We start from the raw sequence: 13,051 nt of genomic DNA, 5'->3' as shown, positions 1-13,051 counted from the left end.
TTGAATGGCCATCAATTGACTGTGCCTATTTATTATGTATTGCTTGGAAAATGGTACATATTTAGGTAGTTGTTGAACAACGTCATTCCTAACATATATGAGGAATCAATACGACGGGTTTAAAGGTGGGTTTAGGAATAACAAAGCTTTGACGTGGTCATAGTGAGCGGTAAGATTGTACCAGCTAGCGTAGTTCAGGAGAATATGTCTAGTAAATTTTTGTAGTTGCTTGGGAGAGAATTACGACACTTGAAGTGATCACGATCAGTAGAGAATAACTAGGCGAAATTATAAGAGACGTAGCGAGAAGGATTCCGACAATTGGGAAAATCATAACTCTAGACCTCCTTAATCTTGTCTCCGAACCTTAGTATCTTTAATTGTTAATTTACTATTTTAATTTGTTAGTTAACTAGTTAGAAATGAGAATCTTAATATTTATAACTTAGGAATTGTTCAAACTTGTCTTCTTGGTGATAATGAACAGTTGTAGCTAAACCTTAGTTCTCTGTGGGATTCGACTTCGGACTCTTAGACCGGATTATATTTGCAGTGACCGCTTATCTTTTTTTGGACTAGAGTTGGGCGTGATCAAACAACAACAAAAAACCTAGTAAATTCCCTATGTCCACGATCTATATATTAATGTGTATGGCTTTAATTGGGATTTTTGTAAGAGTCTATATACATTTGTATAAAATTTAATTTTTGATTTAGTTTCACGAAATATTTATTTGGTAAAAACTAACACCAATTTAAAATATAGGATTCGCCTTGTAAAGGAGAATTAGTTCCTTCCTATTCAGTGGTATAAGGTAGAGGACTTTTATAATTATGAATTCAAAATATAATAGTCATTGAAACTATGTGATTATTTATTGCATATTTATGTTTCAAGAGTGTAAATATTGAGTTTAGTTGAACTTATAGCGGACCTAATAAGCTTCGTCGGACACTTATGTAAGCAGTGACGTGGATAAACCTTATGCCCCTTACAACCGCAATGGTTGTGGGCGTTTGACATATAGAGTGCTAGCCCACGCACATTTTAGGCCCAACCCACAGTTATACCCTCTTTCCCTACACAGAGACGCCATTGCTGAGAGTTCCGAATTACAGTGACTCATCAAAAGAATCATGGGAAGTCGATTAGGAAGAAGAGTTGTAAACTTCGCTAATCTTCCGATTAAGCTTCTCATGCCTTCCTCTTTCTCCAACATCACTGAGATCTCCCTCAAAACCATTCCCTCTGCTTCCAAGGTAACATCTTTTTTATTATAATATTTCACATTATTACTACTCCATCCGATCCCATTTTATGTTATGGTGTTTGGCTCGACAGATAGTTTTTTAAAAAAAAGACTTTTGAAACAAGCCATATATATTTGTGTGGCTATAAATATATCTTATTAAGGTAAAATAAAAAGTTTTAAGTTGTTTCTAAATACAATGGCAACCCATCAATCCCAACATAAGCTATTTGAATCTTCACTATCTATTTTGTTCTATTCAATAATAAGCGATTCTCTGATACTAAAGATTTTAAATATTTCTTGGAATTTTATGTATAGATTGAGATAAAGAGGGTATTGGAGTCATTGTACGGCTTTGAAGTTGAAAAGGTCCAAACTTTAAACATGGATGGAAAGAAGAAGAAGAGAGGTGGACTATTAATTGCTAAACCAGACTACAAAAAAGCTTATGTTACACTTAAGAACCCTTTGTCTATATCGAGGGATCTTTATCCTATACGAATGATCGAAGAGGAAAAGAAAAATATGAGCAAGAAATCTAAGTCTAGCATTGTTGAGGATGACGAGCCTAAGAAGATGCATTGGCTTGACGAGAAGAGAGACACGAGGAGTAGTTCAGAGAGGAGATTCAGTTGTGGTCGTGATCGTGAACGTGGTGGTGAACGTTCTTCGGATGTTGGTGCTGCAGCAGCAAAGTTCCCTTGGAGCAGTATGAGGTCTTATGCTCCTAGGTAGATCATCTATTTTCTTTGGAATAATTTGAATTTTCTTGGAAATGTTGTTAGTTTAATTTTGAAAAGCTATATGGAGTTCTATGGTTTTATGTTAATTATATATTGGAGGCATGTAAAACTTTGTAGCTTGAACCAGATGAGCTGCTTTCCAGTTTTTGAATCAAACTAATGTTCGAAGATGTGGTCCTATACACTTTGTATAACGGGGAAAGTATTCTTTGGAAGAAGTAGCGGTGATGTACTTATTTTATGTTCAATCTTGAAATAGGTATTAGAAAGTTCAGGATATCTTTTACTGATGGAATAGTCAAAGCTAAACAAAAACACTTGATTGGAAAAGAAATTCAGCAAATTTAAGTGAATTTGTGACTGCTGCACACGATGGAACTGTGAAATGATCAGGTAAATGTGCCATTGAGAAAGAAACTGATTATGTTACAAACTAGAAAAGCAAATAGTCTGATACTTTATGTTTCTGTTTGAAAATGACTACGAATTTGTGGGAATAAATTGTGTATGCAATTTGGGTCTAGGTTAGACCAGTCTTCTATATCCAGAACAAAGAAATGGTAATCTTGCCAGTTTCGTGTATCAGATATGAGAAAAACCTCAAGTTTGGGAATCTCAGGATATGAGCTGCCTTCAATGAGAGCAGCTCTACATTATTATAATATACTCGCTTTCGTCAGTTTCTTCGATGTCCAATTTTCCACGGAAAGACCTAATCTTTTAATCTTCCTCCATTCAAATGTTCAGCCTGATAAATTTCTTATGTTAATTGTAAAATGGTCTTTTGTTTCTAGTTTCTTTTTGGTGTATGCGTGAGGTCCCTCTCCGTATAGGGGATTTGGCTCCTTTTGTTGAGAATCATATTTTGGTGTAGGTTCTCTCTTTTTGGCATACGGCTTGTATACAGGGTTTCCCCTAATTGTTAATAAAAAATTATACCTTATCAAAAAAGGAAAAAATTCTTATGTTAATTGTTTATATTTTTCATATTCCTGTGGTAGCTCATTGTCGTCTCTCCGAAACTCTTGCCTCTTGGATTTTTGCTTTGGCAAGTTTTTTTCTTCTTTAAGCGACTTGACTTCCTTCTTTGTATATGACCACCTACTCTCCTTCCTGAGTAAACATCCCCTGCTATATGATCCTTGCATTGCATTGCTACCCTCATCTTCACTTGCTCGAAGAGCCCAATATGCAAGTCTCTCTCTTTGCAGATTCCGACATGTATGAGCATCTCTTTGCAGATTCCTCTTTTTAATGGCTTCTTACATCCGTTCTAGGCTTTTCTTTTAATTCAGTTGTTCCATTTTCATCCGTACTGCATTTTCAACAAAAAGTTGTCTACTTGCACATGTGAATACATTAGCTTGAAATTCTGTGGTGTTCGTTTTCTCTTGGAGTTTCCACTATGTCTTATGGCCATTGGTACATGAGTTGTTAGAGCTTTCCATAGTGTCTATTATGCTTGTCTTATGGGCACAGTTCAATAGCAATTTGTGTGGTCCCATCTATTTAGGATCACAATTTAGCCATGACAATAATTAGATACTATGTGTCTATTATTTTTTTAAAGATCGAGGTCATTAACTTCTATTTCATTGTCTATTATCTTCTACTACTATATTTTCCTGATCTTCTGCTTCATTATCTTTATTTTGCACCTACTACTCATAATGCATGATACATACCAATGATTTCAGGGTTCTTTCCTTAGTGTACTATTATTCCTCAAGAAGTGGTTAATTTATAGAGCGGGAACATCATAGAATCACTTGTTTTCTTACTCATAACTTTTCCTGGATGAATTTTCACTAAATATCTTCCAAGAAATTGAACTGTAGTGTCTTCTAACATCCTGAATGTTTCAGTCTGTGAGATTGCATTCACTTGATTTAAGGACTGTGATGGTGTTGTACCTGATGGAAGGGCGGAAATTGTGGAAAATTCATTCCTGATAAAGGACTCCTCCATTATTCTTTTCTCTGTTTTCCTTCACAGTATAGGAAGAGAGTTGTGGTAAGTTCATCAGTTTAGAATTGATTTAACCAAGTATAAAGGATTTCTTTTTATAATCAAGAAATCCCGGAGGACCAGTGGGAACAATGGACTATGTATAAAGGATTTTTATGGGCAACACTAGCTTTATTTTTTAAGAATCGGGCTTCTGTTTTTTCCCTCTTTCTTATTAGAGTAATTTCCATTTTCTCCTTTGCTTCTTTATGTTGTTAGTTTGTTTCATGTCTTGTGTGTTGCAGCAGCGTTTTTTTTTTTTTCAAAAATTAAGCTTAATTGCTGTCATGGAAGTAAAGGCAATATGATGATTTTTGTGAAATGTATGAGATTACTCTAGCTTGATAAGTAATTTGTTTTGACGTTGTCTTGTTTGGTAATAATTTCTTGCAAGAATAGATTTTTAGTTAGTATTTATGCTATAATAGTACTTTTCTTTTCTTAGCTTTTCCGCATGTGACTTTTGTTTTCGACTTCTAGCTGGCAGTATTTTGCTTCTGTGGATACCTATGTGATCGGTCATGATGAGAGGAAATGATGGAAATGGTGTATAATAATGGCTACGGGAATTTACATGCCCCAAATGGTTACTGTTAGCAAAAGAATAAAAATGTATACAACAAGACTCTTAGTGTCTGCTTTGGATAAGAATATTTAAGTATTGATTTGGTTGTGTGAGAGACGGAGAGTAAATGTACTTTTGCTCTATACTTGGTGTATGTTCGGCTAAATCTTATGTTCGGTTTATTGAAGGATCGCAGACACTATAAGTCAATATAGTTTTTATTCGACTAAACCAAATAACCTTTCCTCTACACTGATCTAATTCAATATGATCCCTGCAAATCTATTTTCTATTCTTGGTCAAATTAGTATAACAGATGAGATACTCGTAGTTAATCATATAAGAATCTGTTCCAACATCTACTAGAGACTACATTCGTATGAGGATCTTTGCACCCTGCCACTGTTATATAGATTTCTGTACTGATTGCGTAGAGATTCCTTCGGGGGTTTGTTGGCATTGATTTACCTCAGTCCTCACCATTCTGATCTACATAGCATATTTGATAGTGTTTCTCAAGACTCGATGCAGTATGGATAAGGGTGATTCTTGGACACTAGTCCATGTAAAATCGACTAATGCAAATGCGTAGTATCCAATATCTAGGAGAAATTGCCTTGGACATGAGTTGGTGTGTTGGAGTTCCATCCGTTGCTAAAGTGAGAATTTGGCACTTCAACTTGAATGGTTTGGCGCAAGCTGTCTTACATCTTCATTCCATACTCCCTCATATACTCTTTATGGATCACTAAATTAACACAAACTGACCATACGCGTTAGCTGAATTTTCTGGGTATACGAGGGAAAGAAGAGGAATACTTATTTGGCCTATTGGAGATTTTGCATACAGTAATGTAAAGTTGTAAACAATGTAACAGAGTCTACAGACTTAGCTCGCACTGTCCCATTTCCTTGTGGAGCAAATGAGTCGGTGGACTCAGATTGGTCTTTAGTTTGGAAATTACAGGAAGATCTTTGATTTGTTGATAAAGCTCATATATCTGGTAGGTTCATCACATGGTTTTGTGCCTTGCGTTTCTGTAGGTTCATTCTCTGGATGGAGTTGACCTTTCCCCATTTTTTTCTTGTTATGGGGTTATCAGGAATATTATGTTAATATCTATGTATTCTTACTTTAAACTTCTTAACCCCCTTTTTTAGGAATTTTAGGGAACTTAGGAAGGGTGAATACGAGTAATTTTTAGGAACAACTTAGGAAGGGTGAATACGAGTAGAGTTGCTAAAGTAAGTAAACTATATTATTCAAAAATCAGCGCTAATGAAGTGCTGTAATTCACAAAAGTTTAAGGCATCATCCCGGTTACAAGTGAAGGGAGCCTGTAACTTCCTAAAATTCTTCCAGATTATTCACTAAAGTCTAGATAAGCTAAACCTACTGTCTTCGAAGAAGAGTACATTTGTTGAAAATGTAATAGTTTGGATAGACCGGCCATGCTCTATGGAGCCGAGTGTTGGCCAGTCAAGAAATCTTATGCCCAGAAGATGAAAGTAGTAGAAATGAAGATGTTGCGGTGGATGTGTGGGCATTACGATTAGGAATGAATATAGTAGGGACAAAGTGGATGTGACTCTTGTGAAAGAGAAGTTGAGGGAATCGAGGCTGAGATGGTTTGGTCATGTGAAGAGGAGAGACGTTGATGTCCCGGTTAGGAGGTGCGTGAGCCTGTGGCGGGTCAGAGGAGGGGTAGAGGAAGGCCTAAGAAGAACTGGGGTGAGGTGATTAGGCAGGACATGACTCTGCTCCAACTTACCGAGGACATGATCTCGATAGAAAGGTGTGGAGGTCGAAAATTAGGGTGGTGGGTTGATAGACAGTCTAGAATTTTGCCTTGTCTTACCAGTAATAGTAGTACTTGTCGGGTGCCTTCCTATTCCTAGTCCCTTGTTTCTATACGGTATGTCAGTTTTAGCAGTAGGATTTGCTATATTCTTGTAGTTTCATATCCCTGGATCTGTCATTATTCGTTGTATTATTTGCTTACACTGTCTTATTATATTGTTGTTGATATTGTTTCTCTATTGCTCCATTTTTTTTACGTTCTTGAGCCGAGGGTTTTTCGGAAACAACCTATCTACCTTCATAGGTAGGGGTTAAGGTCTGCGTATACCCTCCCATCCCCAGACCCCACTTGTGAGATTCCACTAGTTTGTTGTTGTTGTTGTATAAAGGATATGAATCTTTGTTTGGCCACAATTTTTATTAAACGTGTCTTTGGAGTTTGTGGATGGAAGTGATGTACTCTTTACTGGTTAGGGGTTCAGTAGGTGGCTTCTTAAATTCCAGTAAAGTACAGGGTCTATTGACAGCCGCAACTAACAGTTGCAGGACTAGGAGAATGTTGTCTGCGACAGATTGACTTCAGCTAAAATCATGCAAATAGAAGTTTCAGCGAAGTGATCATTTGTAGCTTAGACGAATATGTGTGTCTGTTGAAATGGCGGGATAAATCTGTTTACCTTCTCATTTTATACCACCAGCCAAATGCTTGGATTTCTTTATGTTTATGGTCAGGGTAAACCTATTGTTCATTGTCCAACATAGAATTGTGACCTGTATATCTAAATTCAATTCGAGCTTGGTAAAGTAGTGGGCTGTAGATTATGAATGGGGATATTTTGGCATCAATTTCTTTCCCCAGGTTATAACAAATTCCCATGGTTAATGTGGTCTATGGTGTCCTCCAGCCAAGTGTCTTGATCTGTATTTGTCTTCTAATTCCTAATCATACTCCCGCCTATGGCATGGATGAATTGGATTCCTCCGTTCTTAACCAAACTGTCTCAGGTTTGAGCCTCGGAAATGGCAATAAATTCCTGTTAGGAAGCGCTTTTTCTTTTAACGAGTGTACCACATGAATTCAAATTAGTCCCGCAAGTGTGTTTCAAGACATATGTGTATTTATGGTTACGCGACTTACCGGGAAGATTGATTTGGTTTTGGGTGAGTTTTGGATTGATTTGGGAAGTTTAGTCCCTTGGTTTCAAGACATATGTTGCTTGAGTAAAGAAAGAATGACAGAACAAAGTTGATATAGGTAGGCACTCATCCTTCCAATTGATCTAAGACATTCGAGCTGAAGTAACTCCATTCACTCAAAAGAAGAAGAGCTTCATCCAAACAGAGATTTGCTTTACAAAATTTATATCTATCTATACTATATATTAAAAGTACGAATGCCCTTAGCGAAAAGTCGTTCGCATTTTTTACCCATGGGAATATAACTCAGTTTAAATTGAGTTTCAAAGTTAAGATGTGTAATAAAATTATGTGGTTAAAAGGTCGAAGTGTGGGAGTGCTAATGCATAAAAGGATTTAACTTATATTTACTGGGAGTAAGAATTTTATTACTATCAATATATTTTTAGCTTGTTGTAGTTACCTCTTTTCTCATTTGCCTTGAGGGGCAATCTTCTTACTTAAGGTATGCTAACAAGTCAAAGGTAGATTTGGGTCCAGAATCACATCTACTTTTTGCATATGATTCCCTTTTTCTCGTAGGCGGATCTAGGATTTAAAGGTGGTGGGTGCTAAAATTTTCTTTAATGTACATCTTATAATAACTAATATATAGTTAGTTCGGTTCATTTTTTTTAGTTTATTCGGGCAATTTAAGAGGTACTTTATTTGCAAATATGAAAATTACATCACTTTTCCATGTCATACTTATGGAATTTTCACCGGGTATGTTGTTAATGTCGTATGAAAATTACATCTCAAAAATCAAAAAGCAAATGTAATTAGCATTTAAAAGAAAGAATCACACCTTTACTATTAACAATACAAGTAAAACCATCATTTTCACTAGAGGGCTATATGTTTTTGTATGCTAAAAATAAATTTGCACAAAGTAAAATAAAATCCTCATAAGTAAATGCAGAATTAGATAAACTACAAGATACCAAAACTATAATCATAAATCTCATATTTTTCTAGGCAATGCTTGCGAAATATTCGTCATAATTTAATAGTAAAGAGATTTAAATTGTATATAACAATCATAGAATAGCACAAATTTTTTTTAAAAAGAAATTATAAAATTAAATTTGATCTCAATCTAAATATCAAGACCCAAGTTTTTTATTTTGAAAGAAAAAAACTAAAAGATTTGAGATTAAGAGAAATGCTTATTTTATGAATTTTTTAAATTTTGGAGGCTCTTTTTTGAGTGTTCGTGCTAAAGATCACAGATAAAATAATAAAATAGAAGAAAAAATATAAAAATAAAATGACAAAGAGGAAATTGGGATGTTGCCAAAAAGAAAAATGATTGGGACAAGAAATAAAAAGCACAACGAAAATTCGAACGTGAATTTTAGACATAAAAGAAGCTTTCAAAAAGGTCTACCAGCCACCTTTGTCTAGTTTGTGACTGGGGTGGCAGGATCAAATGTTTAACCTAGTTTAAAGATATTTCTATATAAATATATGATAATTTTACCAACCGAGCGGGTGCCATACCACCTCACCCTAAAGGGTGGATCCGCCCCTGATTTTTCTTCATACTTATCAGCCACTGAGGTGAAATTTTGTTCTGCGTCTGTATGAGCAGGCATATGAATATGTGGTTAATTTAAACAAAGCAACTGTCCTTTTAAACCAAAAAATCCTGTCGGGGAGGAGAAAACTGTAATTTGTCATGAGTTAGGTGATATTAAAATTTGTGATGGAGCTATATACTCTCTCTTTTACCAGCTGTGCAGACGGAAGCTCTAAAAATACATGATTTGTTATATTAAGCATAGGATAAATGCAAATATTTGAGCTGTGCAACTCCATCATCTACAATGTGTTGATTTCAATTACATGATTCTCTATGTAAGGAAATTACTTTCTTGAACGTTAAGAACAAGCTGCTTTACAAAATTGTAGAATATGAGGTTAATTCATTGTCAGTAAAATGTGTTGTTTGCTGGAGGAATAAACAATTTGGACATCAAAGGTACTTACATGCAATTCTGTTGTCCTAAATATGCTCTGGTTTGGAAATATTGTGATACAAATGTTTTCTTTAGTACTTTAGGAATTAGCTAAATTACAGGAACTCACTGCTACCTTTTTTTTCCAATGCTGAAGTTTGGGAGCTATATCTAAAATTTATTGATGATTAGAACAGAGTTAGACATCAAACCTCTGTCTAGAAATCATATTAACATTGGGAAAAATAGAATCCCTATTTTTGTTGAACATAATGGATTTGTTAAAGTTTAGACGATTTGCATCATGCTAAGAAACCGAAGAACAACTATCACTAAAAGAAATAAGGTTTTCAGTAACTACGTTCTGTAGCGACCTCTTCGCTATGTGAGTAGCGAAATCTGTTTTGTAGTTTTGTGGCAATCACAATCAACACAAAAGCTAATTTGTTTTATTATTAGTTTTTATTGCGAGTCGCCACAAAAAGATTTGTAGTTCATACAACAGTAAAAATTTCTAGTTAGGACATACACACAACAAATTTGCAGTAATAAGTTTTAACCTACGGCAAGATTTTCTTTCCCAACTCGGATCTGCAATAGGGACAAGACCGGTCTTTTAAAAGCCATTCTAAAATGCAAACTCCATGGTAGACGTGAGAACACTGGTTGATACAAGAAACAATACAACCTATAAAAAATTCTTCCCTACAAATCGAACACATATCCAATAAATTAGAATCCTCAAATGTGTTTGCCTCAAATCTCATCTTCTTTATTCCTACTTCTTTCTGTAGATCTTCAAACTTCGCAATCCTTGAATTCACCTCTCCAAGAGTTCTTTCCCATGTTTTGCGGTTATAATCTTCGCTCATATTGTTATACATCTCTATAAATTCCGTTTGTGGAAAATAAGTAATTTTTGTAATCCCCAAAACCATATACTTACTTTCATTAGAAATATTCAGAGTTGCACAATCCAACATGCTCCTTGCGAACTCCACGACTTTTGAAATCAACGTGTCTTTATTTTCCAATGTTGCAGTAGTCGCAACATCTCTATACGTTACACCTTTCCACTTTAACTTGTGATCTAAAGAGAAAGGAACATTCATCAAAAATATTATTTTCGATACAATGTCCGATGCATCATCTGATAAAATATCATCGTAAGGAATCCAAAAGACGTATTCAGCTTTGTGATCTATGAGATAAGAAGAAGAAGTCAATTTTGAGGAACGGCGCTTAACAAGAACAGTAACCTTAAGTGGAAAACCAACAGTGTTACGAGATGTTTTGTTAATATCCAACTCACACATATTTGCTCTTAAACGTGTACCTCCGCCGAATGATTGTGAACATGTAACGCAGACATCAGTACCAGGATCCTTGAACGTGGAACATGGATTTTGGGTTAATTCTATAGCCGCAATCAAATCGGTTAGAGTTGATAGTTTCAGCATAGTTGCTGAGATAGACCGATGGCAAATTGTTGCTTAAGTACAGGGGCGAAGCTATGTTGGCCCAAGAGAGGTCAACTGAACATACTTCGCCGAAAAATTATACTACGTATAAGGTAAAAAATAGACTTTAAACACCCTTACACAGCCCACTGACAAAGGGTATTCAAAATTTGAACGCCCTTATTGAATTTTCTGATTTCGCTACTGATTGAGTAGGCTTAAGAGGATAGTGGGTGGTGCAAAAGAGGGAGCTGTTGCTTTTATAATTAACGTAAATATCATAATTCGATAGGGACTGGTTTTTCGAATCAAAGAAGGAATTGGCTTTGTTCTTAATTCATTAAATATTGTTTCTCTCACTTCTTTTTTTTAATCTCCACGTTGTGGTGGTTTCCGCCGTTTTCTTTAACAAATTACTACTCCATCTATTTTCAAACTCATTCTTCCGAGCCATAATAATTGATTTTTTTTTTTATGTTTTCACACAGATTAAAAAATTCACCTTTTAATTTTAATTAGCAATAAAATTTACCATATTAACCTTTACTATTTTTTCACATAAACACCCCTAACACATACTCCAATATTATTTACTCCAAGGGCAATGTAGGAAAAACATAATTAATTCATTCTTGAAATCTGAAAAAATCACTTATTGTGGACCAGAGGAGTACTATTGTAATAATTAAACCAGGAAATTACACCCAATGACTTTGAAAATTGATGGTCTTGATTTTTTTACCCTCGCTTGTCCTACGGGTAAATCTTTAGGGTCAAAAGTCAAAAGTATTGCCTATGGGGCAAGCGAGGGACAATATTTGTTAAAGTTGAAGTTCTATTCACGAGACAAGTGAGGTCAAAAAAATCAATTGTGGCATCGAAATGTCCTATTTGTGCAAATCACCTTAACTAACCAAACTTTCTGAAACGTCTGATTTTTTTTTTATCTTTTGATTTCAAATTATAACTTTGACAAAGTTTGTTTGATCAGTACTTTTATATATTTCCATTAAACACAATCCTTTCTTATATGGTAATAGCAATTACATAAATTTAAATAGATATTTACCAGTTTATATTGAAATGACAAATCAATGAGCATTATATGAGCTACATATTTTGATTTTATAGGTTAAATATGAGAAATTTCAATGTAAAGACGGTAAATACAAAACAAGCAGAATCTAAAAGTTGGAACATACTGTCAAAGGAAAGATATATCCTAAAGAAGTGTTGTGCCGCCTCTAATTCCAAATTTCCAACTAGATACTGAGCCCAGGGGCGGAGTTAGGTGAGTTGACCCTCGCCAAAAATTAGACTATGTATATGATGTTAAATATTATTTTTCATGTATATATTAGATATTAAAATCCCTTAACTTCTTTGCGTGTTAATTTTATTTTTTGAATCCCTTTGAAGAAAATCTTGTTTCTGCAACTGACTGGGCCTAGAGTGTTTAAACAATACGAAAGTGATTAAAGTGACAATTTCATCGATCGTCCCTTTTGTATCAACAGTTTAGTAAATGATCCTCTTTTTATTTTTTTTTTTGTAATTGATGATCTTTTATACCATGATCTAAATATTCTTTTGAACAAATTAAAAATTTTATGATAAAACGTTAAATTATAACCTAAAATTTTACAAACTATTGTAAACGTTAAACTAAGATCTAAATATTTTGTAAGCAAACTAAAAATTACATGAGCAAACATTAGACTAGAATCTAATATTATCCGAAAGGAATAATTTCTCAAGGGCTTATTTGCACATCTTTTTTAGAATAGGGACAAGATCTAAACAATAGACATTTTCGTAAATAGGCCGTGATTAAACATCAGATTGAAACAGTTCTATTTCCGATAGGCCCATAATTGAAAGGGCTGATTAAGTTTCTGAAGCCTGGTTTCTATACTTGACAGTATACTTTTCTAACAGGCCTAGCTTCCTTTCTTTAGTGGGCAAAGATCATATTTAGCCCGCCGCCGAAACTATTAATATTCGCTAAAATAAAAAGTATATAAAATTTATATATTTTTTTATATATATATATATATATAAAATATATATATCTTTCGTCTATTA

The 13,051-nt window shown here is 34.6% G+C and overlaps 1 protein-coding gene across 3 annotated transcripts; it reads left to right on the top strand.

Annotated features, from left to right (window-relative positions):
- The first annotated feature begins 1,056 nt into the window (after window positions 1–1,056).
- On the top strand, window positions 1,057–4,699 carry LOC107824930 (uncharacterized). Of its 3 annotated transcripts, none has more exons than XM_016651740.2 (3): window positions 1,057–1,260; window positions 1,572–1,984; window positions 4,484–4,699. In XM_016651740.2, exons 1-3 carry the CDS (start codon window positions 1,138–1,140, stop codon window positions 4,539–4,541), a joined length of 594 nt encoding a protein of 197 aa, XP_016507226.1. In that variant the 5' UTR covers window positions 1,057–1,137; the 3' UTR covers window positions 4,542–4,699. The 3 variants fall into 3 exon arrangements, with proteins under 3 accessions (XP_016507226.1, XP_016507228.1, XP_016507230.1); XM_016651742.2 differs by lacking the exon at window positions 4,484–4,699 and adding an exon at window positions 3,862–4,101 and having other exon boundaries at window positions 1,059–1,260; XM_016651744.2 differs by lacking the exon at window positions 4,484–4,699 and having other exon boundaries at window positions 1,060–1,260; window positions 1,572–2,270.
- Window positions 4,700–13,051: the final 8,352 nt, after the last annotated feature.

This window comes from Nicotiana tabacum, chromosome 19, assembly GCF_000715075.1.
Source record: "Nicotiana tabacum cultivar K326 chromosome 19, ASM71507v2, whole genome shotgun sequence".
Lineage (NCBI taxonomy): Eukaryota > Viridiplantae > Streptophyta > Magnoliopsida > Solanales > Solanaceae > Nicotiana > Nicotiana tabacum.
Note: the sequence above shows the minus strand (reverse complement) of the source record. Positions and strands in the feature narration are given on the sequence as shown.